This window comes from Solea solea, chromosome 13 (assembly GCF_958295425.1).
Source record: "Solea solea chromosome 13, fSolSol10.1, whole genome shotgun sequence".
NCBI classification, from domain to species: Eukaryota; Metazoa; Chordata; class Actinopteri; order Pleuronectiformes; family Soleidae; genus Solea; species Solea solea.
Genome location: NC_081146.1, coordinates 13,245,986 through 13,272,488, shown reverse-complemented (window position 1 = coordinate 13,272,488; position 26,503 = coordinate 13,245,986). Strand labels below are relative to the sequence as shown.

The 26,503-nt window shown below is 41.3% G+C and overlaps 1 protein-coding gene across 1 annotated transcript; it reads right to left on the bottom strand.

The window, feature by feature from the left end:
• Positions 1-18,764: 18,764 nt before the first annotated feature.
• Positions 18,765-24,230, bottom strand: irx2a (iroquois homeobox 2a). The gene is made up of 3 exons (XM_058648772.1): positions 23,663-24,230; positions 22,031-22,436; positions 18,765-21,149 (listed from the first exon to the last, which is right to left on the bottom strand). Exons 1-3 carry the CDS (start codon positions 23,900-23,902, stop codon positions 20,260-20,262), a joined length of 1,536 nt encoding a protein of 511 aa, XP_058504755.1. The 5' UTR covers positions 23,903-24,230; the 3' UTR covers positions 18,765-20,259.
• Positions 24,231-26,503: the final 2,273 nt, after the last annotated feature.

Genomic DNA, 26,503 nt, shown 5'->3' with positions numbered 1-26,503 from the left:
AAGAGGTCATCTGTGCAACGAGCAGGAGAGCAGGTCGACGTCAGTCAAATCAATTGAACACAGTTTTACAACTTTTTTTTTTTTTTTCTGATCACTGTATTTTTTATGAAGGTATTTTCAACCTCCACGTCGACTCCTTGTTCTACTTGATGACCTTTACTTGCTTTACTTACTTGTATCTTTGGTTGCTTTAAAAAAATAATGAGTAGGAATTCAAGGATTGGTTCTATTGTCAGGGAATTCTTTACACGTGACAGACACTCTTTCCAATGATAAGTGTCAAAATCAGAGAGCAGAGGTCGGCTGTAGACATGTAGAGCATGTTCTTTGTGTTGCTGCTGTTAGAGGGTAAAGCACTGTCTCTGGACGCCGTATGTGAGTGAGATACTGACAGGTTTACTGTGAATGGAAGTGACAAGGGCTACAGTGCGGTCCTTTCGTCCACCTGTCCATTTTAATGTGCGAGTGCTCCTATTGCAAGGTGAATCCTTTCTGACACAGCAGACGCACACAACACTACTGACCAGTCTTGTTTATGTTCCCGACAAGGATAAATCTCGAGCAGGGCTTGTGATGGAAGAGTTTCTGGGTTTAAATCTTTCATGGACAGATGTCCACAGAGGTTTGCTTAAATGTATCCTCAGGACATAGCCCGAAGCTAAACACTCTCTTACTGTAGGTGGCCACTGCTGTACTACAATGGTTTTCCTTGTTTATCAGCCCCTCTTGGCTCTCAGAGGCAAGGCCCATAAGGAAAAGTGAACTAACAGCAGAAGAAGTTAAAGAGACATGAAAGACCATTTGTCATTTCCAATAAAGGGACTTGTAACAACCACAAAGAACAGTGTTTTTTGTTGTTGTCTGTTTGTTTTTTGGAGTACGACTTGTCTACAGTTGTTGCTCAGTGTCTCTGACCCCAGGGAGAAGGTTTCTTCAAAGGTGCATGAAAATTGTACATATACCAGATAGCATTAGTTTTTCTTGATAGTGTTATTGAGGAAATACCTGTTTTCTCACTGTGACACCAGATGACTACTTTATATATGCTAATTTAAAATGTTATCTTTTTTAATGAGTCTGTAGTAGGGGTATATGGAATTATGTTCCACTACAGAGGCTTTACTTGCCTTACAGAACTTATTTACTTTCTAAAAACCAGGTCAGTGCACTTTACATCCATAGATGGTGCTTTTCTGTGTGTCTTATTACATATTGTACCTTTATTGTGACATGTTTGATTTTTGTGCTTGTGTATTATGTATTTTATAGATTTCTAAGCACTTTGACCAACTGTAGTGTTATTGAAAGTACTTCATAAATTGAATTGGATTGGATACATCAAAAAAAGGGCTATCATTCCCAAGCAGCTCTTATGATATACACAATGTACAAGTAGTTTTTTCTTCCCTTATTTATTCTTCTCTACAAATTCTACACTAGGATACACAGTAAAGTACAACAAGGATGAATTTCCATTTCAGTCAGACACTGTCACTAACCATGTGAATACTTTTCACTCCGTTAGAAAGCTTCCTCTGAAAACTTCAGCTGCATCCTTGCTCTACCTGAAGCACACACACACACACATGCACACACTTGACCTTCAACATTGTAAATGCCTATTCCCCACCTAATACGCGTCTTTAAATGTGGACCTCTTTAAAGCTTTACGCACACATTACATACACATCTCAATGATACACACTGTATATCCTCTATTCAAGGTGCACAGGCCCCGATATATAAAGTGCAGCGTGTAGCCCTGAGGACAGGACTGGACAGTGAGAGCAACACAGCTCAGCATGTTTGCTGCAAATCCAATTATTACCCCTCACCTTTGAATTCTGGCGCAGATCCACAGAGTACTAAAGCAATTATGAGACTTGGTGATGGAAGGAGGGGGTTATTCGCAGTGTGGCACATGGAGAAAAAGAGGGGAAAAAACTCACCAACAGGTTAAGTCTGTATTGCTTTGTTTCACGCCAGCATCAAGTCAACAAAACTGACAACATGTTTGGGCCCAAACAGTTGCTATTATCCTCACTAAAACATTGAAAATTAATGTAAAAAATACATCGGAACTGTGTTTTATAGCCTAATAGCTGCATTTGAGTGTAATCTGCATCCATATAGGACACTTAAAACTCTTCACATGCACGAGCCATTTGTGTGCTAGTTTATTTTCCTTGTACTTACTGAAGCCAGACGTTGAGCTTCGCTAACGACAGCAGATATTGACGGTTTATTCAGTTGAGTCTAAACAACAAAAGTAGTTTCTCCTCTCTGAGAAAACAAAAGTAGTGAATGTGCCGCCACTTCTATGGTGTTGTACGATTGCTTGTAGTTATTTTTAAATTGCGCTGTCATAACTAACCTTATTTTATCTTCTCTGCAGATCCAGGAGAGATCAAGAAACGAAGACGAAGATGACGGTGATTGTGGTGGTGGGGGGTCATAGATATACACATGTAATCATTTATTAGAATTGAACAATTTATATCATCATAAAACTGACTTTTATAAAGAGTTGGGTGTTTGGCCAGAATCACAAAGAAAATAGACACACTGCTAAAATACTAGCAGCGGACTGTTCGGCACAATTGCATCCAGCATGGCCCCAGTGAGTACAACTTCTGTGTGGACGCCAGAATGCACATAGAGTGGTAGAACCTATAGTGAAGTGCGTCTTAAAACTGTACAATTCCAGTATTGCGAGGGCAGAATTGCTCCAAGAACACATACAAAGAAATCACACAAAAATGTAGGCTCAGTTCTGTATGGGTGGCATTTTGAGGAAATGCCATTGTTGATTTCTCCATTGACAATATTCCACGACATGTAACATGACTGGGGCACAGAAGACAGCCAGAGGTCTTATACAGTCAAAATCAACAACAGCTGCAGTACATCGTGCCTGTGAAGCATAACAAGCAACCCTTTGATGATGATGAGGCAATCATTGTTGTACAACCTTTAAAGAGCTCATGGTGTCTCTACTAAAAAAATATTTGACTTGGCACCTTTTCCTACATCTCAATCTCCTCGCTGTATTTGCATATCAGTTGGGAAGTGGTGAACGAAACAAAGAGTATTTTAGAGGGACTGGCAGTGCAGGTACATCAGATGATCAATCAAACTGACAGAACTGAAATAAACAGAATGGAATGATACTGTGGTTTGCTTAAGAGCCCAGGTGTTTCTCTCCCTGATGCTTATCACTTAACCTGTCATTGATTTTTTTTTTTCTTGTCTTTTTTTTTTCTCTCCTCCTCGCTCACTCACCTGATCCATTCTCGTTCTGTCCTTCATTGTTCTGCAACATTATATTATACTTAAAGCAGGGCGCTTCAGAGACGGCAGGTGATTTAATGTGCAAAGACAGTTGAAATCCTGAAAAAATGTCTTACAAACAAAAGCAATTCTTAAGGAATGATTACCAGTTGTCAGTTGTAATTGGATGATTATTCTTTTACAACCTTTCTATTTCTTCAGCAGACAGATATGATCCTTCCTGCACAGGGGGAGATGTAGGATAACATTCCAGTAGCTAGTTACTGCATGCATTTATGCAAAATCCTGGGCTAAATGTACACCTGCTGAAGTAAGCTGCAGAGGATTTGCAGTGACTGGCAGCTCTTCATACTTTTTTGCGAGACAAAAAATGTCACATATAATTATCTCATAAGATCCCTGAAAAGACTTTCCACATCCCTAAAATACGCATATAAGAAAACATTTGAGACACATTCAACAATGTCCATTGGAATAATTATTAGAACAGGTTCAGAGTGGCAATTGTGCGACAGAAAGACATCTGGTCTTGAATAGCAAGACCACAAATATTCATACATGATTGACTCATCTTGTTTATCAATTTCTCAGTGAAAGGTTATCAACTATACTTGCCAACACATGCATTTATATTTTCATGCTTCACTAAGTTTTCAGCACAGGTCATTGCAAAGGCAGGGCTGCTCACTCCATGCTGACCACAGGGAGTGTGGTGTGTGTGTGTCTGTGTGTAAAAAGTGTGTGTGTGCGCTGTGTTGCTCTGGGCTGGCTGACTGCTGGGAGTCTCATAAAGCTCTCAGTTTGACGACCAACTGAGCAGTAAATTAATTAATCATCATTTTATGCCTCATCAAGTGCTTTGCCCGCACCTCACCACGGGAGCCCGTCCCAATTAGCCAAGAGTGGAGCCAATTGTGTTGTGTATCTTACGTATGGGGGGGGAGTGAAAGACATAAAATAGTAAAAACAGGAGGAACATGAAAGGGACGGGAAAAAAAACTAGGTGAAACAAGAGCGTTAAAGTTGGCGCAATTGTAAAAGGTATAACAGCTGTTCCTTAATTTGCATACATATGTGGATTTGAGCAATTACTCTGTATGTCACCTGTGTGTGTGTGTGTGTGTGTGTGTGTGAGCGTGCAATAGGGAGGGAAAAGGAGGATCTGACAAGCTAATAAATATGTCATATGCTGGTGTCAAGAGACTGCGGGACTGTAAGTCGCAGAGACCAAGCAGCCGACACAGGCAAAGATTAACACACACACACACACAGCAATATCCTCACCGGAGAACATGAGAAAACAATATTGCATAACTGAGTGATATTTACAAACGCCGAAAGATGAAGTGCAAGTGAAGGAAAAACAGCAGGTTCTATACGGGCTTAGACTAACTAGACGGGGGAGAACAAGGACAGCTGTACCATAGTCCAGTAGGACCTGACGTGGCCAGTGCCAGTTAATCAATTACAGTTTCAGGATAAAAAAAAAAAAAGAAGAAAAGTAGGACCCATCATGTAAAGTCTGAACCGGGAGGATGCTCCCAGCAGCCATGGAAGATGACACCACATTGTTTCATGAGGCCACCATGCAGCCTGGATGTCTGGTCCCAGGCTGATGTCAGGGAAGGGGCCTGTGTACCATGGAAAAAAAAAACTCCTGATTGTCACTACACATTTTAGTAATGGGTGACAGTGAAGCGGACAAGATGACATTGTGGCAGTTCAGCCAGGAGGAAGCCAGCAGCCACGCCAGGGGCAGGGATGCAGAGATGGATAAGCAGATGTTGTTCATCACCCAAGGGTGGTGGGGGTAGACTGTGTGTGGCCTTCTGTGTGTATTTGTGTGTGCGTGTGTGATTGAGGATTTGCACAGTGAAGGTGGTACGTGAGTGTTTATGAGTGAGTTTGTTAGTTGCATGCATGCGCTAGTATGTCTGTGAATGTGTGTCGTTGTGTATGTGCTGGTTGCAGAGTGCTTGAGTGAGAGGCACCTACAAAAGGCATCTGGCAAGGAGAGCCGGCACAACAAAGGTAACCTTGCCTCTGGTGATGTATTGTGTGTACAGCCTACTATACTGGTGCAAAGTATAATGTCCTTTGTGTGGATAATGTGTGCTTGGGCATGTATGTAACTTCTGTTTAAGTGATGTACACAAAGATAAAAGCCACTGTGTAAATGTACCATACAGAGAATAGACCAGTAACAGCCCAACTATTCAACCCATGGTTTATTTAAATAGTAGCTTGTGTAAAATATGCTGAAATAATCAGTACAGAAGCTAAATATTTTTTCCAACTTAAACGCTTAAAACCAGATGTAATAACACAGGGCTGTGGGATATATCTTCCAAATAACCAAATGTGCAAATCACTTTTTAATACCACACATAATCAGTCCAACTTTATTTTTGACTGACATCATCTCTAAAGCAAAATAAGACAGTATATTCCAATATTTCAGATGGGAGCAACTGTCTCTTTATATGTAACACAACATGCGGCCCTCGTGGCTACAGGGTCAGCAGATAACACTTACAGGAAGTTGGATCCACATTTTGTGGAATAAAAACTGCAGCCGAAACAAAAATGACCACAGGTCAGGTCTACTACACGTAATCTGAAGCCTTTATAAGTCCAACTAATGCCTCTGATGCCAGTTCACGTTACTAATGGACTGCAAAGAATGGATGTATATAATTAGTGTTTGAATCGCATACTTCTTCATTTGCATAGTGAGCTTCCACTTCAAAACACATCTAAAGTCCACCTAAAGTACAGTACCTATAATATAAAAGGCTTACTCTAAGGCAGTGATAACCAATATTTGTTAAGCAATCATATATATTCATATATATACTGTATATATTATGTGATTATGTGATTTTGGTGCAAGACAGAAGTACAACCGATTATTGCTGACGGGGATATCTGCATGGTCTGAGAGCTTCTTCATTCCCATCATTATGACAGAGTCACCACCAGCCTGAGGTGAAGTCACAGTCAATTCAGCCTGAGTTTGTCATTAGCAGTATTTAGCTGAACCGCTCCTGAAGCTTGGACCTGTGTCAACATGCACACATCTGTGCCAATGCGTGCGTTTTGTAATGCCCCGAGGTGACGCGACAATTCACACAGGCCTTATTTGAGCCATCCGCCCGACTCATCAATCACACGCCGTCTCACATGTTGCCACTCTCGGTGACGAGTGGGGATGTGAAGGGAACAGACATTCGATGGCCTGTCGTTATATTTAAACTGGCACTTCCAGTTTTGTGCGGCGCACTTGTTTCAATGGCGTATACATGTTTATTCAAAATGTTCTTTGGCTTTCAATACAAATAGACACTCACTGGATGTTTGGCATCTCATTATATACTGCATTATTTGATTTGCGTAACTGAAAATACCAGACTCGATGAATGAACAGGTGAAGCTCAGACGTTACGCCGTGCAGCGATCACTCTCTCATGTTGTATTAACGCAGCTGTCGCACGACTTGTTTGTTCTTGTGCTTTATTAATGTTTTGGTTGATGTCTTCAAAATGCTTTTGGAAACCGCTCACAGTAAACACGGAGTGCGATGAGTTTTGTGATCATCTCAGGCACATCAGAGGGAGGTTTAATCGCGTGTGTGTAAAAAAACATCAGATTCATTTCTCTCCACCGTATCAGAGTGATTTCGCAATTTCAGAGGGGTGTGACTTGACCCTCATCAGAAGTCCTAAACATCACTCCGAAGTGCTTCAGAGACAGATCTCCTGATGATAGCATGACATTGGAAAATAATTTAAGAAGAGTGTTGAAAGAAAACGACACCTGACAGTTCACTAATTGGCCATTTCTAATTTCAGAGCGCTCGCGTTTGACCCACTTATCCTCCCCTCTCAAAGACTGTGATTGACATGCAGTTCAATATATGGGAACTGCTCCTCCTGCATTCTTTTCATGCTTATGTTATCGCCCTGAGAGTCTTCTTCTCCTGCTAGGGAGAAATTTACTGAGAAAAAAGGAAAAAAAAAAAAAAAAAGTATCTTCGCCATCTGAGCTTATCTTTCCATCAAATATCCTGGAGGTGGGGTGTTGGAGGTAGAGCACGCGCAGGTGGGAGGTTATCAAAGTCTGGGTGTGAGGCAATGTTCGACACAGTCAAACTACCCTGATGCCCCGGAAAGTGATTTGTCAAAATGAAATGTGGTCAAGAATCTTATTAATAACTTTACAGGGGGGAAAAAAAAGAAGTCACTGATCTCCCATGTCTCCACTTGCCTCTCTCTTTCTTAAACACACACACACACACCAATTTGTCTTTATCATTAACTTTTACTGGGCTATAACCAATCTGTCATTGAGCAGAACCCCTAAGCAGAGGTTTTGATGTCTGTGTGTGTGTGTGTGTGCATATACTGCTTGCACTTGCTAAATCCCCTCTAATTGAGGGGGGAGGGGCCTGAGGCGGTTGGTAGAAAGAGTGAACTTTCTTTTGTATCTCTTATGTAAGTCATTGAACTTAATGACTTGAAGCACCATTGCGTTGTTGTTCTTTATATCACATTTGATGCTATACCTGTATATACTATGTTTGTTTTTTTTTTTTTTTTAAATCAGTTTCTGTGTGATTGTGATGAACGTCATGACTAAAGGTGGGATTGGCTTTGAGAACAATGGGCATCAGCTAAAACCTTGCTCACACAGCAACTCAACTGATGAAGTGCCACCACTGGCATTCCATGTGGGATAGACAACTGTCAAACCTGACCAGCAAGTGTTACACAATTTGCTTTATGAATGTGTTTATGAAGTGGGTGGAGGCCCGCAGGTGTCCAGGAGTGAAGTATGGCAAAGCTCAACCCAGGTGTTCAATGACAATGAAAGTGCTATCAAGGAGTGATCTCAAACAACTAAGGATGTTAATATGTTGCACAAACCTAATTCCCTGGCTTGTATGCGTGTGCGTACTCTCTTCTCTTCTCTGCATTGCAAAGCTCACATGGTAATTAACAGAGAAGGGTGGAGGGAGGGTAGGATGGCGCATGGGACGCAGGGTGCTTGCTTTCCCAGGCTGGATGGTTTGTGTGTGAACAAATGAAGGACAGAGATATTGTTTACACTTCTCCCACAGGCCTGTAAGTGTTTGACATCATGACTTTTAATAATCAAAAAAAAAAAAATAATAATAATACAATATAAAATTACATTGTAACTGCAATTCCTAATTTATTTATTTCATTTAGGTATTTGTGAGCATGTGTGTTAACATACAACATAATTGTGTTGCAATTTATATTATATTATTATATAACTGTTAAACTAGGTTTATATTCTATTTATCTAAAAAGATAAATAAATATGTTGGGGTTTTTTTCTCTTAAAAATGTCTTCACTACATTGCAAAAGAATAATGAATTAAAAAAAATTATTGAATCACCGACTATTTATTTATCTATTATTTCAAGCATGAGTGCTGGTTCATTACAATATGTGTAGAGCAATACATGTGCTTGGGTTGAACTTTGACCTTGTTTAGCCCATCTTGTAAATTAAAAACAGCACAGTGTGGCGTGGTTTGAGGATCAAAGCGTAATGCTGAAGACATTCAGAATATCAATTATTTATTATACTTGCAAACATTATCAAAGAGGTAACGGCGGCGGTACGTGATGAACTCAAACAAAGGCATTCTCCCACCACTCTGTTAATCGGCACTGACGCTTAATGAAGTTTTAATTTACACCTAATCACATCCTGTAAGACATGCCCAGTCGCCTTGGACTGTATAGGGAGCCAGAGGGGCCAAAAGAGTGTCTCCTCAGAGACCACCACTCTACTCTCATTAATGTTCGCAGGTCTGTGCTCCTCCTTGTTGGCACAGGTCTTTCTAAATGTACGCTTTGAGCAAGTCAGCATGCAATTTCAAAGTTATTTTTTACGTCGCATCCTATCTGTTAATTGGTTGACAAATGGGATTGACAGATAAAAAGGGAAGAAAAAAAAACACATTAAGACTACATGTATAGCATCAGCTGTATTTGCACTTAAAGCAGACGAGATATTACAGCAAGGCTTGACTAATGAAACATTCTTCTCCTGATGTTTGACAGTTGAGCCAAAATGAAAACAGCGGCTCACCTCAAATGCACTTTCCCCAGCTCTTATATTATAATCTTACAGTATTATGTTATAATATTGAAGAAGTGCGGTAACTCTTCTTATTTCTCTCTTAACTGTACACACCACTACGGGTATGTACAACTATAGGTATAGTAGGCTACAGTATATTATTATAATAATATAATAGGAATAACGCAAAAGTAACAAATGTAAAATTAGTTAGAACATGAGCTTGAAACATTACCCAGTAACACTAGCACACAAATCTAGTGATATTCTAGTAACAATATTAAAACCTAGAAGGCAAAATTGTGCACTGAATGTTCTCTACATTTACAAATTGAAAGCTGTATATGATCTATATTATTATCATAAAAATGTTTCCTGAGTTGTATATTTTATTGAATATGAACTACTGCAGATTTAAGAACGGGATTTGTTTCTATCAAGTGTCTTATTACTACTAATACCACAGCATGACGTGTGTGTGTGTGTGGTGAAAGGACACTTTATTTCTTCTCTATCTCTCTCTGTCTCAAACTCTTTTTTTTTTTATTAACTATTATTAATTATTTTGTAAACTTCTTTCTCTCTAAAACACCCCCACCCCCCAAAATACACACCTCGGTTAACTTTAAAGCTTTAATGAACACTGCCACCGACATCCCACTGTAACAGCAAGCAACCGCAGCCTCATGAAGAAGTTTTAGCTGTTTTTATTTTGCATATAGTAAACATTTGTATAGTGTAGAGTTGGCTCTCGCAAAAAAGCCAACACTACACTGTAAAAATGGGCGGAAGATAATGGAGTCAGGTGAGGGAGTTTCACTTGAGGTGATGCTGACATACTTTTAATTAAAGCTTGCCAACATGTCTCTGTTCCAAAAACCCGCAAGGTAAAATTAATCATTATACACTGTCTGTGTCTGTGTGTGTGTGGGTGTGGGTGGGTGTGGGTGTCTGTGTATGAGCGAGGGAATGAAAGTGGAGGTATTATCCTCAGTGTTGTGGGTTAATTTTGCTGTGATTACTTTCTGCATGTGTAACTTGACCGCATGCATGTCTTTGTATTATTACACTATATTTTTGGTAGAAAGACACACTTTTATAACAGTGAATGTAGATGAACTAAGATTTTAACAAATATCACATTTCCCAAAGACAGACATACTGCTTTAGTGATTGTGTGACATCCCAGTCACCTACACTCGTGCGATGTGTGTGTGTTTCTTTTTGTGATATTCTATCTTCACTGTGTTCTCACTCCCCAACGTCAGTCTCCCCTCAAAATATGAATCAGGATCATATAAGTCATAGCCCTCACAGGCCAAATGCCCTGACTGCATACTTTCTCATGAGAGGGCGAACTTAATCTGTGTGTAGTGTGAAATCTACAATATGGCATAGCAGCACCATCAGCTGTGCAGTTCCTTCACATACGGTATTGTTGACTCAAAATAAAGATGGTTCGGTTTCACTCTTCATAAGGAAGAGGAGAGCCGCAAGATCAGATTCCAGTTAAGATACTGTCAACTCCCAAAGTGTATTCCCAAAACAATGTCACATTTGTGATGTTTGAGATTGGTAGGTGGAGGAGATTGGTTTATCAAATGCAATGAGAGCCTGTGCTTAGTGAGACCGAGATGCCTCTGTGGTTCACGGTTATATTTTGCAAACAGCAATAAAAACCAAGTCAATCATATCCTCTTGGGGTGGATCCGAATGTAAAAATGTATTCTCATATTTCAATTTTGAGAGGTATTTTATTACTCTTTTTTTTGTTTTGTTTTTTTTGGATATATATATATATACTTCCGTGCACAGCTGCAGGTCAGATATGGTTTGCTTTTACTATCGTCACTGTTTAGTCAACACTCGAATAAGGTCATGAGAAGTTCCATTAGTCTCATGGTTGATAAAAATGCTTGAGTCACCAGTCATTGAGACACACTACAGTGTTGTGGTGGGGAGGACTCATCAGGCGACAAAGATTATCGTTGGTTTTAGTCTGACATATTAAAAGCATTCTTAATTATGCGCTTGAAAACAAACATAGGTTTAAACCAGTTCAGTTTCACTGCCGTCTCCCTCTCCCCCTCTCTCTCTCTCTCTCACACACACACACACACATCTGCTCATTCAAACAGAAGTAAAAGCAACTGCCAGCAACACATTTTGACATCTGCTGTTGGTGGCAGTATTTCATGACAAACATCCCCACCGCCTGTCTACATCCACATTTGACACGAATGTGTAGCCGTCATCACTGCCTCCACAAAGCAGCTACAGACCGCTAAGCCGCAAATCCCATCCTTTTTTTGACCACAGCCGATAATTCTTGCAAAAACTAGAGAGTCAATATTTTATCACAGGGGTACAGCAAACACATGCAGACGCATTGTTGGTATGTTTTCCTCTTAAATATTGATCGCCGAGCCACTCTGCAGCCATCTGCTCTGTGGAGAATATTCTGCATAAAACACACACACACACACACACAAACGCGCACAAGCACGTAGGTGCTCGAGCGTGCACGAACGCACGCGCACAGCTCACACATGAGCGTTCAGAGACACGATGGCACGGCTCTTCCTCAAAAGTGTGCACTCTAAGACACATCAGAACCCACACGAACACTGGCACTTGCCTCACACACACACACACACACACGTTCCTTTCCAGAAAAAAAATAAAATAAAATGAGTCACAAAACACATGAAAGGAACTCAATTTGTTTTGTCCTCGACTCCAAATGTAATTTTCGCTCTCAACCACTGCCATGTTGCCTGCAACAATGGCCTTGTTCCACTCATTTCCCTCTTTCTCTAGATGTCACCACTGAAGTGCCTTTTCGACAGCTTCAAGCTGCAGATGTTGCTACAGCACCTCCTTTCTCCTGTACAAGCACCTTTTTTTTTTTTTTCGTCAGCGTAATTGTATTAGAATGCACCTCCAATCCTCTGTAACAGAAAGATGTAAGCCGCTTTGCTTGCTTGTGGACGGATCAACAGCCTCTTTTTTTTTTTTTTTCTTAAAAAGCCTTGCAAAGCTACTGTATGCGTGTGTGTGTGTGTGTATATACAGTATGTGCATGCACAGTTACATGTGTACACAGACTGTGCACACATTCCTCCTCCTCCAACACACGCACACACACACACAAAAACCACCGAGTATAAGCAGAACCACCTCTGTGTCGTGTGATTAGCTATAGCCATTGCTGAATTGTGCTGAGCACAGCCAGGGCATTGCTTTGAACACACACACACACACACACACACACACACACACACACACAGGGCCTGTCTGTCTCCACCTTGTCTTTAGCCAGCCACCATGAAGCAGCTGGCCTGAATATCTGAGTGCCTTTAATGAATTGAAATCTTTTGGGTGTGAGGATTCGGTGATTAAATGCAATAAGACTAATATTCCTGGGTGGGTTGAGAGTCAAAAGAGGAATGTCCACAGAGAGAGAGAGAGAGAGGGAGAGAGTGATGGAGGATGACAGGGGGGGAGAGAAAAGTGTGCTTGGCTCAAAACGCAGCCTCCATGCGGCCCTGCTTCCTCCCTCACCCACCTTTTGGGGAATAACCCTATTTAGAGCAGAGGAAGACGAGTACAGTTGGACCGCCAAAGAGGGAAAACAGGGGGTGGGATTGATCGTGGGTGGTACAGATGGGAGGGCATTAGTGAATATACTCGAAGATAATGTTTCATTCAGATTCCGATGGTGATACGGGGAACTTGGGTTTGACCTTCCAAAAGTGGTTGCTAAAAACAATGGCAAGGCACTGGTATGCAACAAACTATCTTGTTTTCCTTTTAATTAAAGCTTAAAAAAATGCATATACTCTGTATGAATAGCTCAAAAACCGTCATATGTCTTTATAATATGTCAGACTCTGTTCCCTTTGTTTACCTATTTCTGTTTTTGAAAGCTGTAGTGAAAAACCCTATAGCCCTAACCCTTGTTGTGTGTAGTGTACGACCTGAGCTGTAAGTGTACAATCCATCTGAGACTGGGGACCTCTGTTATCAGCCACATGGCACAGCTGAAAATGTTCAAGCTTTTCATCATAAAGCATTTCTTTGTATCATTGCTGATACAAAACCACTGCCGGCTTGAAGAATCATAAAAGAAAATCAGTTATTTCCTGCAGCCCAGTTCAGAATCCATAGAACTAGACATATTAATAAATGTCCTACTAAGAGAAAGTTGTGTAGAAAGAGAAAATAGTATTTTCATCATAACATTGCCTTGGTTGACATCTGGTTGCACAGGGTTAAAACACTCATTCTCAACAGAACTACCATTTCTTTATTGAGAGGTCAGAGGTCAAATGATCATTTTTACCAGCTCAGCTAAAGTATGTGTTTTTTCCTTTATTCATTTATTTAAGCATTGTTTAGTTACTTACATTTTATTTTCAAGTATTTCCAGGACGCTCAGTTGGACTCATATCCTCGTCTCTGTATACAAGCACTAATGGGGAATCAATTTATTAAACGACGTTTGTCTGCCTCCACTTCACTAGGGGGCGAAACAGGAGGATCCCTACTTAGTATGTTGTTAGCATGTTGAGCACAATTCAGGGTCTTTTTGTGTCCATTAACTTAAAATCAAAATTCTTGAAGCTAAACATTTGTCCCAGAAAAAAGATACTGACCTAAATGTTGCTTTGTTTTTGTCGCCATTGTCCGATTTGTCTATGTATGTAACAATCTGCTTGATTTTGACTCTGAGGGTATATGCAGTAGTAGCTTGACCGTCAATCGCATTATTTGGGTGTGTTTGTAATACTTTAAGAAATACAATTTAGTACAATTTTGTTCAGAATAACATTTCATGTACATGTATTTTAAAAAGTTCAGTTGTAGTCACACAATAGTTACACAATTTACTGGTGTTGTTTTTTAACGTCACGTAAAAGTCACGATTGTCTCTCATGACAGTGTTTTCATTTGTTCCAATAAAAGCACAATTGATGTTTGTCATTACTGCAGGCCTTGTGTTCTTGTTGCTTACCGTGTTTTAATTGCATTTGCTATAAAAAAAATATTCTACACAGAATAATGTCAGAATAATAAAAAAAAATGCTTCACACTGGATGTAAATCAAAATCAGATGCATACAAATGATTTTTGCAGAATTGTCCAGGAGTGAGGTAAAGTACTTGTCTTGGCATTCATTTGTTCAATGGGGCTTCTTCAACTGCCCATGATTTATTACTTCTAGATCTACTTTGAAGTGATGCGTAATGTTCAAAGAGTGTTACCTGGCAGGTCATATAAACTGTGACTCAAGGCTTGTTTTCTGGGCTACTTTTATTAGCATTTTGATTAGCATGCGGCTCCATTACTCTGTGGAAGTAGCTTCGGTTGAATCGGGTAAAAAGTCATGACACTAAAGTGCACGCTTCAAGCAAAGCTTCGTTCAATTAACCGACAAGTCTGACAGTTACTGTTTAGCACGAATCACTTCCCTGATATGTCTCGCAGAGCACGGGACGGCAAAAAAAAAAAAAAAGGTTCTGTGCCGACATGTTGAGCTCATTTATAAAACAGACAAGGAGGAAGGAGGAGAGAACCACATTCTCTCTCGTCTGCCTCGGCCACTTGTTGGACTGACTAATCTTAAAAGCTGACAGTTCCGAGTTCGGGATGAAGGTCCAACTGCGTGTTAACTGCACTCAGGCACACGTGTGTCATTCGCTGTGGACGGAAAGTATACTTCAACACACGGGAGAATATGAACAGCCAAAGAGAAAGTCAGAGAGGGAGAAAGAGCATTGATCGCGCCAGTGGTTTCATACATTGCATTAAATGTCTCATGCACCTCACCTTTTACATTCACCTTCAGGCCTACAAGAGTTCTCACGACTGCCTCCAACACGGGCCTCCAGTTCTGGCCTGATTTATAGCTCAAGGGTGCAGTCCACTACTCTGAAGTGTTTACTCACCACAGGCATTAAACATAACTGTCAATTAGGAGTGGAAGTCAGAGCTCCTAATGGCCTTGTTTAGGCTGTCGTGTGGACAAGCACTAGTATCTCCCAGTCTGACAAGAGTGTGTGTTGGTCGGGCATCGGCGTGTACGTGTACGAGCTGTGCGAGTGCGTGTTTGTGTCAAAACGCCCACGCCACTCACTTCCCCTTGATCATCCAGGGTAGTGAACATTTCACCCGACACCTTTACGAGAGGACAGGACGCGGCACTGTTTTTTTTGGGTTTTTTTTTAAAGTTCCCTCCTTTCCCAACTTTGATGTGTGTTATTGAACACACCTGTACCTGATTTGTACACAGCTCTCTTTCGTCTCTCATCCCCCACTAAACAGAAGTGGTGCTCACAGTTAAAGCTCTACAGGCAGCAGTGGTTACGGTTAGGTCTTAATGAGTGGATCAGTGTCAGGAAGAGTTAGAGACAGGTTCAATGAAAGGGCACAAAATGTTTTCAAATTCGTTTTGACACAAATACCTACCAGACATCCAAGGATATAGAAAAAAAAAACGTTACAACTTGTGTTTTGAAATTCAGTGTCATTTGTTTTCCTGTGAAGTCCTCGTCGTCAACACTTCCTTCATCCTCTTTACTCATCCCAACCTATTAACTACCGTTCGTGAATCAGTGAATCCTTTGTTGCCATAATAAAACTTAAGCTGCATTAACTTTGGTGTTGGAGTGGCACACAGGTGCGTCAGAGATTAATGTTTGAAGCATTCTGAGGAGAGGGGGCTGATGGGAGGATAAAGAATACAAAGAGCTTGTGAATTATCTGCATATACGAGCTGCTTATTTGATCAAAGATAAGGGCAATGAATCCACTTTCTCTGCGGTCCACACTCACATTACGCCTATGAGCCTCACGATACCATCAGTTTCGGCTTTCAATGACAACTAGTCCTTAGCGCGGATGAACACATCCTCATTGGCGAGCTATATGATAGGATTATGTATTTGATATGCAACGCATGGAATTAAAGAATATCAAGATAAGTTAAAATTAGTCCCTCACTCTGAGGCATCAGGTTTAGCACGGTGGCCATATACTTGACAATACAGCAAATTGTGTGTGTTGCCCTTGAGGATCAATATCTGTGCTGTGTCAAGGGCACATCCCCCTTCTCCCTAATAGTTTAACGGATGTGAGGCAAAGAGCGGGTTCTTCAAAAGAAACCGCGATGCCTCTGTACAATTGAGACTAATTGTGGCATAAATTCACAATCATTTCATAACAGGCTTCACAGCTTGGGGTTTGACGTGCAGCCGAGGCCTTGCTCCCATATTCACCTGCTGCTGCTCTCAATCAAACAAAGAGAGGGGTGGAATTTTTCTTTTCATCTGTTCAAAGGTTGACTGGCTGCTGAGCATTTTTTCCTTTTTTTTTAAAGAAACAATAACTCGTTTTATTGAGAACAAATGTTGACATTTGGAGGGAGCAGTTTGTGGTAGCAGTTTGTGAGAGAAGGGGTAGGGGTTTGGAGGGGGGGGGGGGGGGGGGGGGGGGGGGGGGGGGCGACTGTGTTCTTTGGAGAGTGCCTCTGGTGCTATTCGACTACAGTGGAGAGTCCTCAGGGGAGCCCACCTGAGAATGAAGCATGCATTTCAATAAATCAACTCCTAATGAAAGTGTTTGGGGTGAGGAAGAAGTAGCTGGCCAGAGGCTACAGCGTCCATAACTTCCATATACGTGTCTGCCAGTAAGGTAGAGATACAGTACATGAAACGGTAGGTGAAATACATCCACTTCAGACAGCAAAGATCAAAAGAACAGGGGGCGGGGGGGCTTTAAACACAAATCAATAATACTTTTGAAAAAAATGCACCCTTAAATGCTGCTTCTTTTCAATCTTGAAAGACTCTGGCAATGTGGTTACCATTCACTGCAAAGTATACCATGCAATACGTCACAAGGGCACAAGGTTAACTGAGTTTAGGTGGGTTTACCCTCCACCACCTCCCCAGTGACAGTCAAATATTACTTCCAAGAGGGAGGAAAGAGGAGGGGAAACCCGGGCTGAAAAGGGAGTCCGGTGAGATTTGAGCAACACTTGAGCTCAAATTCAACTGGAAAATTAAGGATTAGCTTTTAGTCTGGCTCCAAGCAGTGATGGAGACCTATGAGAATGGAGATGTTATACATGTATATTTCACACTCTGCGGGCCACAGCTGTGCATGACAAAATGTGACATTATTTATTATATTATTAATACAAATAATAATGATGATGATGATGATGATGATAAAAACAATGATTATTATTGTTGCCATTATTATTATTATTATTATTTAAAGTTTCTCTCCCCCCCCCCCTTAATTTGCTTAATTAGCTGTGTCCTAAAGCTGCAATAATAACCAAGCCATGATGAAAAGCAGAGGAAAGCCTGTTCGATTAGGGCCCATCACACAGCCCATTGGAGCTGGCAGATGCTAAGATAGACTTATATGGATTGCTCACTGCCGTGCCGTAATGAAGCAGGCAGGGCTGACCCATCCTGAACCAGGCTAAAAAAGCTCCAGGGACGGGCCCCGCTGGGATCCCATAATGTCCAATGCGACCCACGGCTGTATTAATCACACTGAAAAATAAATGCGTGACGGAGCGAGGGGAGAGAGAGAGATTGAGAGAGAGAGAGGGAGGGAAAAACGTGGGTAAAAATGAAATAAGTATGTCGTTTATCCCAATCAAGATCGTCAATGTGTGGCCGAGGGAGAATCTCTGACCAGAATGAGGCACTAAAAGAAAATGATGGTCCATTTAGAAAGAATGGATTGTGCAGTCTGTGAAAAGTCATAATGTTTATGGAAAGCGAGATTCATCAAGCATTTCCCATCTGCGTGTGACTAACAAAATGACTGAGAACAAAGAGCACAGTGAGTAAAAAATGACTCGCTTTTAAATGCAGGTCTGTTATGATTGGAGGGGAAAAAAACGAAGAAGAATGACGCCCCGAGATTTATGTGATAGTTGGGAAAACAGTTTAATATTTTCTGCTTTGAATAATGGATATCATAACCCGCCAGTATGCATCTATACCAGCGCGTTGTCATTTTTATTTACATTCAAAGATATAAATTAGTAAAAGTACTCCTGATAACAAGATTGTGTAGCTTTTTTCCCAAATGCGTCTCAAATAAAAACCGTCCATCATATATATATTTACAAAACAAACAGACGATGTCAGTTTCCCATTTTTCTGCAATACAACTTGCATAAATTATAGGCATCATTTCGCCATCATTTAAAAAAATAAATATCAAATGTAGGCTCATCCACTTTGAAGTCCTCAAGTTCACTCCGGCTCCGTCCGTCCTGCGTCCCAAGAGACCTCCTCTTACAAATACGGTTTCACAGAAAGGCCAAATTATGTATGTTTTTTTTCCACACGTAAATATATACTAAAACAATATACCGTGGCAAATAAGCAAACTATAGGAACCTGAGAAATAACATGTAAATCACATATAATGTGGGATATTTCTTTCTCAAATCAGAATATGAAATTATTATCCACAATGCGTCAAAAAAAAAAAAAAAAAAAAACTTTAAATAACATGACAATCATAGTGATCTGACAAAACAAAAAGCGTGTGTGCTGTGGTGTCTCAGCCTGCGTGTGTGGAGCTGAGAAGGCGATAGCAGCGTTCGTCCAGACTGTATGTGGTGGCACTAGATCCGGGTTGGAGTAAAGGTTATGGGGGGGGGGGGGGTGATGACATGAGGGTAAAAGGTGGTGCCATTTCTGGTTTTATAGTCAAAGCAATTGTGACACCTACCTGCAGACCATGGAAATAAAAAATAAAAAGAATCCCAACTCCTCTTAAAAAACAACAACAACAACAACAAAAAAGACTCAAATAGCATAAAAGTGGAACCTCACCGATTATAAGAGCCGAGAAAAACGACGCAACCAGCAGCGGCATGTAGGCATAGTTTTGAAAGTAACCAGCGCGATTATCCGAGTGACATTTGAAGATGTAAAGTTGCGCGATGGATGCACCGAGCAAACGAACTGATCTGTTTGCTTTTGGCTGACCTGGTGTAATTATAATTACCCTATGCTGAAAGATAAGGTTTGGGGCCCGACCGCGTGTGTGTACGTGCTCTCTCTCTCACACACACACACACCAGAGGAAATATTGGATTCCTGCGCAAAGCTATGGCAACATTTCTCTCCTTAGTAGCTGCCTCTGAGTGTGTGTGTGTGTGTGTGTGTGTGCACGCGCGCATTTGTGTGTGTGTGTCCGCGGTCTTGTTCCAACATCCATACCTGTGGGCTACAGTTGTTCTCTTACACATTTGTTTGCTATAATGTGTTATTATATCCCTTCGTTTGTTATAATGAGAGCATGTTGCAAACGAGGCCTCACACGCAAATAGGATTGCATGAGGTGGCGAAGGATGTGCATATAGTTTGACTGAAAAATAAATAAAAGTTATAACTTGATTATTCCACAAACGTAACTGCACTTGAAATGAACCATAGGCCTTAGAACACGTCCATTCGATTAGAGGGCGCAGCAAAAAGAACACGTCCATCTTATTTAGTCTCCTATTCAATCCTAAAATGGTATTTATTAAGTGCAAAGTCTGTAAATGGTGTCAGCTGATGCCACTTGTTCCTCGTGTAAGTTTACGTGGAGGTGAGAGAGAAAAAGAGAAAAAGAAAAAACAAACAAACAGCCCAATCATGAATGTGTACGTTGATGGATTTTCTGCATGGAAACAAGTGGACTCGCTTTACCTACACCATGAAAATATTTCCCTTTTACTGGGATCTCAAGATTCATTATTCGATCAAATAAGTTTTCAAATGTGTTATTTTTTGGGGGGGACAGTGTTTGCCTTATTTTACGCCATTACGTACCTTTCTTTGCCTCTAAATGTGCTGCTCTGAAATGCTGTTGGTGTTGTTGCTGCTGCTGCTCGACAACAATAATCTGGTTTGGGTTATTTTTAACGAGAGGTGAGTCTGGCCTGCAGTGTTTGGGGTTTGTGCTCGCCTCGCTGAGACCCTCGTTTGCAGCAGCAGCGGCGGCGGCAGCAGCAGCAGCGGCGGCCGCAGCAGCCAGACTCACTCCGGACGAATTAGTGTAGCGCAGGATCCCTTGGCCCTGCAGGGGGCTGAAGTTGCCATAGTTTGTGTAATTGCTATAAAAGGGAGAAGTGTAATAAATAGGTCTTGCAAGGATGGAGGGGGTCGGGTAGAGGGAGGGGGAGCTGGCAGCCGGGGAGGTGGTAGGGGGAGTGAGGAGCCCCCCGCTGGAGGAGGGGCCATTTGGTTGCTGTTGCTGATGTTGCTGCTTTTGGTCCGAGGTAGCAATCTCCGCCAGCGACCACAATTTGGGCTTTACTGTCGGGTTCTGAGGCGCCCCCGATGGAGCTCTGCTGTCAAGGCATGAAGTCGCTTTACTGGCGTTAATATTGTTGCTGTTGACGAGGCTCCGGGCCAAATCCTCGCGTTGGCTGTGGAGTTGGTGGAGGTGATGGAGGTGGTTGTGATGGTGGTGGAGGTGGTGGTGGTGATGGCCGAGAGCTGGCGCTTCTACTCCCGTCAGAGGCGACGACGTGACGGCTTTGGGCGAGAGCTGAACCCGTGCAGGGTCGTGGTTCTGGTCCTCGCCGTCATCATCGCATTTGTCGCCGCCTTGGTCGGAGCTCAAATCGCCCACGTGACAGCTGACCTTCTCCCCGTCAGACTCTGCCGAGCAGGAGTGGTCCGTCAAAGTGTCGACGTGCAAGCTGATACCTAAGGGGGGGCAAATCCAAGAAATTAAATAATAATAATAATAATAATAATAATTTGAATAAATAATAATAATGTTATTATTATTATCATCATTATTATTAACAATAATCATAATAATAATAATAATAATAATAATAGTAATAATAATAATAATAGAAACACAGGTATAGGTACACAAACGCAACAATACAATCAAATTAAATCAAATAAACCATAAACACTACACGTGTAGAACCCACTGAATATTAATTAGGCAATAATGATTCTAAAATATACACACGTCACGAGTGGAAATCCAAACAAATGATCAGAAAACGAAATGTGTCACACAACTTATGTCCACTGCTCAAATTAATATGTGATTAGTAAAATAATAATTTTAAAGTTTAAAAAAAATCAATAATTACATTTATATGGTAATCATACATTTAAATACATATGTATGTTTTTCACAATTAATGTCACAAAAGGAGAGTAATATTCTGTGCAGCTAACAATTGTATCAAGAGCACTCACAGTGACTGCTGTGTCCGTCCATGAATCATGTGCAAGAGAAGTATTCGTTTTATACAAATATAAATGTGTGTGTGTGTGTGTGTGTGTGTGTGTGTGTGTGTGTGTGTAATATTTAATATCTACTAAAACAACACGTGACAACAGATTTCCTCCATGTAAATGAAGTGTATATTCAGAGCACGTCTATTATTTTGTATTTAAAACGTAACATTCTTTATCTTTAATACGACACATTGCTCTGTGGCACTAAATAACTTGAGCAGTAAATAAAAGGGGACAGCCGCCCCTCCTCCCCCCTTTATCCCCCCCATCCTTCCCTGAATTGTTAAATGGATCATTGGCTCGGTGACCAGATTATACCCCACCTTCATCCTCCGCCGACGCCTCGCTGTTGTCCAGGATTTTCTCGGAGCGTTCCACTTCCTTCCGCTCTCCGTCCCCGTCCTCCTCGTCCTCGTCCTCGCTCTTATTCCTGGGAGCCCAGGTCATTTTGTTCTCCTTCTTCAGCCTCCGCCTGGCGTTGGCGAACCACGTGGAGACTTGCGTCAGGGTCATCTTGGTGATAATAGCGAGCATGATCTTTTCCCCTTTGGTCGGGTACGGGTTCTTCCTGTGCTCCTGCAGCCAGGCCTTCAGGGTGGCCGTGGCGTCCCTGGTGGCGTTTTTGCGGTAAGCCGGGTCGTTGAGCTGGTAAGGGTAACCTGGACTCCCGTACGGATGGTAACTTAAAGCCCCGGCCATTCCTGTCGTGTGTGCGTCATATGGAGAGCTCTGGAGAAAAAGTTGAAAAAAAAAAAAAGAATCCTTAAATCCTTGAGCGCTGTGTTTCAAATTGTATCTTCTCCCTTTCAATGATTATTGTACACATGTGACAACAATAACTTCAAATACATGTCAACACAACACATCACATATGTTTTTTAAAAAAACAATAAAATATTAATAATCAATGCTGTTACGCGACTTGGTTTAAAGGTCAAATGAGTGACAGCTACAACATATACTGACATGTATCACTCTCACTTTATATCCCTGATAATATCTAAATATTATCGTTCAGGCTTTAAAGTATAGCCTTCATTATTTGTCAACTAAGCAGCTCAAATAAGTGCATGTGTAATTGAGGGTTGTAAACGCGCCGCGTGTAAAAGAAGGCCGCATGAAGCTATGCACTAATGTTAACTAATGGTTAAGATCGTTATCGGATTAACTAATAACAGAGCTCCCGTTATTACAGCCATTAAGGTCATAAAAATGGGGGAATACCAATCGTCTGTAATCACCTATTAACTTGCCCGTTTTCTTTCAGAGGCTGAGCTTTTCTTTTTTGTTGTTGTTTTCTTGTGGCAACCACAATGTGTTAACATATCCTCTCTTTGCAGCATTACAAATCCCATTAGCAAATCACTTGATATGCACCTTTCCTAAAACGCTTGAAGTGCTCTGTGACATTAGCAATGCGAGTCATGCTTTCCATGCAAAATTCCGTTTAGTCAACTAAAGCCGGCGACTCCTTCCCCTGGTGATTTTAATGACTGTCGCAGAAGAAGAAGAAGGAGTCATAGCTCGTGTAATATCAATTTACTACGACACACTGGCTACATGCAGTCCTTGAGAAGCCGGTGGTTCATATACAAATCTGAGTTGGTGCTCACTTTAACGTAATTAGCTGCGCAGCGTGTGTTACGCGTTGGCCAAAGCCATTACAGTCCACAGCTCACGCGTCAAAATCCCATTTAAGCCAACGGTTTTAAAGTGAGGACACAGTAGAGGCCGGTAGATATGAAATGTGTTGCGCTCAACAATAATAATTATAATAATAATGGTAATAATAATAAAAAGTTCCAGAGTCATTCACAACAAAAACACTGTCAGTGACATGGGATGAGAGGCTGGGATTATTGCGCACGTTTACAAACTTTAATACAGCGACACGCTTGTCTGCAGAGGGGAACTAAAACACACAATCACATCGGTGAATATAATGGGATATTTACCATGTAGGATGGGAATCCCGTCGTCGGATCCGTGGAATATGACAGCGGACTGGAGAAGCCTGCACCGGCCGACGCGGAGAAAGCAGCCGATCCAGGATAAGGGCTGAAGGCTGAGCCAGAGGACGACCTGGCCAAGTCTTCATTCCGCGGGGCAGCCAGAGCTGAGGCCCCGTAAGCCGGACACGAATAAAGAGCCAGAGAGCCCGGGGGCTGGTAGAGGTAACCCTGAGGATAGGACATTGGTGAGCGCGCTATAGGTCGCCGATTCCAAAAAGGGAGGAAAAAACGCGCAGGGCGGCGGACAAGAGTGACCAAAATAATAAACAATCAACTCAGTAATCGGCCGTGCAAACAGTCATCAAACAATGGTCATGGGAAGTCCTCCCTCCACGGTCCCCTTACTGGGAGAAAAAAAAAACCCCGAAAGATCTGTTAAAGTGCCCACATTGAGGCAATGTGGCATGCGTCTTGATCCCCTAGCGTCCGATGTTTTTAGTACGCAGCACTATGAAGTGAGGAGTTAGGAAGGAAGGAGCCACTGGAGTTTCTGACACACACAGAAAGCATTGGGGGAAACTGGAGCTGTCACTCCAGCTCATCTGAATATCTCATCCCCGCCCCCTTCTGCCTCACAGAAATGGAGCCTCGGAACAAAACCAGGACTCCACACTGTAAAAAGTGAGCTCTTTTTGTTCCACCTCATCATAGATTATTATGAAAAAGAAAAAAAAAAGTTAATTACAGTGTAAGTGGTGTGAAAGCACATGGAATGCTCCACAACAACTATCTGTAATATGTGACGTTTGTTTAGAGCAAATTCAAGCAGTATCAAAAGTTCAATTTTCTTTTCAATCACATTATCATCATCATCATCATCATATTTAGACTCCAAACTTGAGGGGATGCACAGAAAATATTAAGGATTCACAGTGTGGCAAACTACTTTCCCTTGACTTTGTAAGTTTTTGTGCAGCCTTATCATTTATATTTGAATATGTTTAATTTGATTGTGGGAGACATGACTTGAAACGTGCAGAGAGGAGAGGTCATAGACAGTCATTTTGCCAGTCAGTCTATTGAAACACGGACTCATTCATGGAAGTGGCGCCGATAAATATGCGCGCTCACCGGGCAGTGCGCGCTCTGGCCTGCGGGAGGCGTACACGACTCCTTAATTTCCACCGTTTAGCACACTCTCAAACACGCTCATCCCCTATTATTACAATTACAGTCATTCACTGGCAATAATAAAGCTGCTGGTTGTGTGGGCGACTGGCGCTTTATTAGGGGCGGTCCTTCCACTCCACGCAAGATAATAACCCGCCGGCACTGTTGAAGTGTGCGTGGCTGTGGATTTGACAGCCTTTGCTCTTGCTCTTTTGCCAGTGCGTCTGTGCGCTCACCTGTCTGCGCTGCTTGCGGAGGCTTTAGGACTTGTCGGCGCGCAGAACAGGGGCATATCCTTGTCCTTTATTATTGTGATTACAGGCATTATGACCTCTGTTGGAGACAAGCGATACAGCGCAGCATGGTAGAAACCTGACACGGTGACAGCGGCTGTGGAACGGGCAGTCAAGGTGGCAACTGTTGTGAAGAAGAGTGGCCTAGCAGCGTTTCTCATCAGTATTCACCCGAATGAATGTATTCATCCATCAGGTGCTTCCTCTTCCACTGCGGTGTGGTCTGACAGTGTTGTGAACAGCAACAGCACATTCTTGGATAAGTGCAACACAGCTTGTCTCATAGCATGAATCACTAATTTGTATATTACAGAGAATATATGCATTATGCAGAGGATAAACACTATATTTTTTTAAAAACTGGCTTTGTTGTTTAATATGCAATATTCCACAATGTATGGTTGTAGTTCAGTAGAGGAGTCATGTCAGATTGTATAATATATGTGTGAATTCAATAATATGCATTCACCTATGACGTATATGATAATACAATAAATCAACCTTATTTTCAATAACATGTTACCATCCTTTTTTTGTGATTAAATAAATAAAATGCTAAAGTTTTAAACACAATGGTGCCAATGTTGTATATTATTCTTATTATTTTAAGTATTGATTTGTGTCTAAGTGCATGGTCCCCACAATTATCTGCATAATTTTTATTGTAAAATATAGATGGACAATAATAGTCATTTTATCATTTTCTGACAACAGTGTAAATATAGTCCATACATTTAATTTAATTACTTATAACATAATACTACTACTAATAATAATACTAAAATGTTTTAAGATTGAAACACATTGACTATGTTTTTAGACGCCATTACTGATCTAACCAATTTCTGGAACTTGACATTAACCAAATTGTGTTTGGACATATTTGAAAATATGATAAAATATTTTCTGTATTCATACATATATTATTTTATTTATTTAGAAAAACAAAACAAAACATGATTTTGTTTCCATGTACATTGTCTAATATACTAATACTCTGCCATTGTAATCGTCTGCTTGCTGCTGCTTAGACACAATAATTTGCATTTGTCAGAAAGATGTAGGTGATTCCTCGGTTTCAGACAGAACTAATCAATCCAAGAAGAGTAAATTAATCGTCTCTATATAGATTGGGTCAAGATGGCTTACAGGGAGTACTGTTCGACCCACAGCAGGGGGCACTGTCTCCTCTGCACACAGACCAAGAGCTAACCATCAGAACAGTAATCACATCAGTTTTTGTGTTGTTTTTTTTGTTTGTTTTTTCATGTGTGTGTGTGTGTGTGTGTAGTATATATAAGGGTGAATATACTGTACATGTGCGTGCATGTAAATGTCTGTGTCTGCATATACTTATTACTTTAGTGTGTTAAAGTCCACC

Bases quoted from the DNA above. Each gene is read 5' to 3' on its own strand.
- irx2a (XM_058648772.1), bottom strand. From the start codon at position 23,902: ATGTCCTATCCTCAGGGTTACCTCTACCAGCCCCCGGGCTCTCTGGCT. The intron at 22,437-23,662 runs GTAAATATCCCA...CTTTTTCTCCAG, and splicing joins CGGGATTCCCATCCTACATG to AGCTCTCCATATGACGCACA. The intron at 21,150-22,030 runs GTGGGGTATAAT...GCCCCCCCTTAG, and splicing joins GGCGTCGGCGGAGGATGAAG to GTATCAGCTTGCACGTCGAC.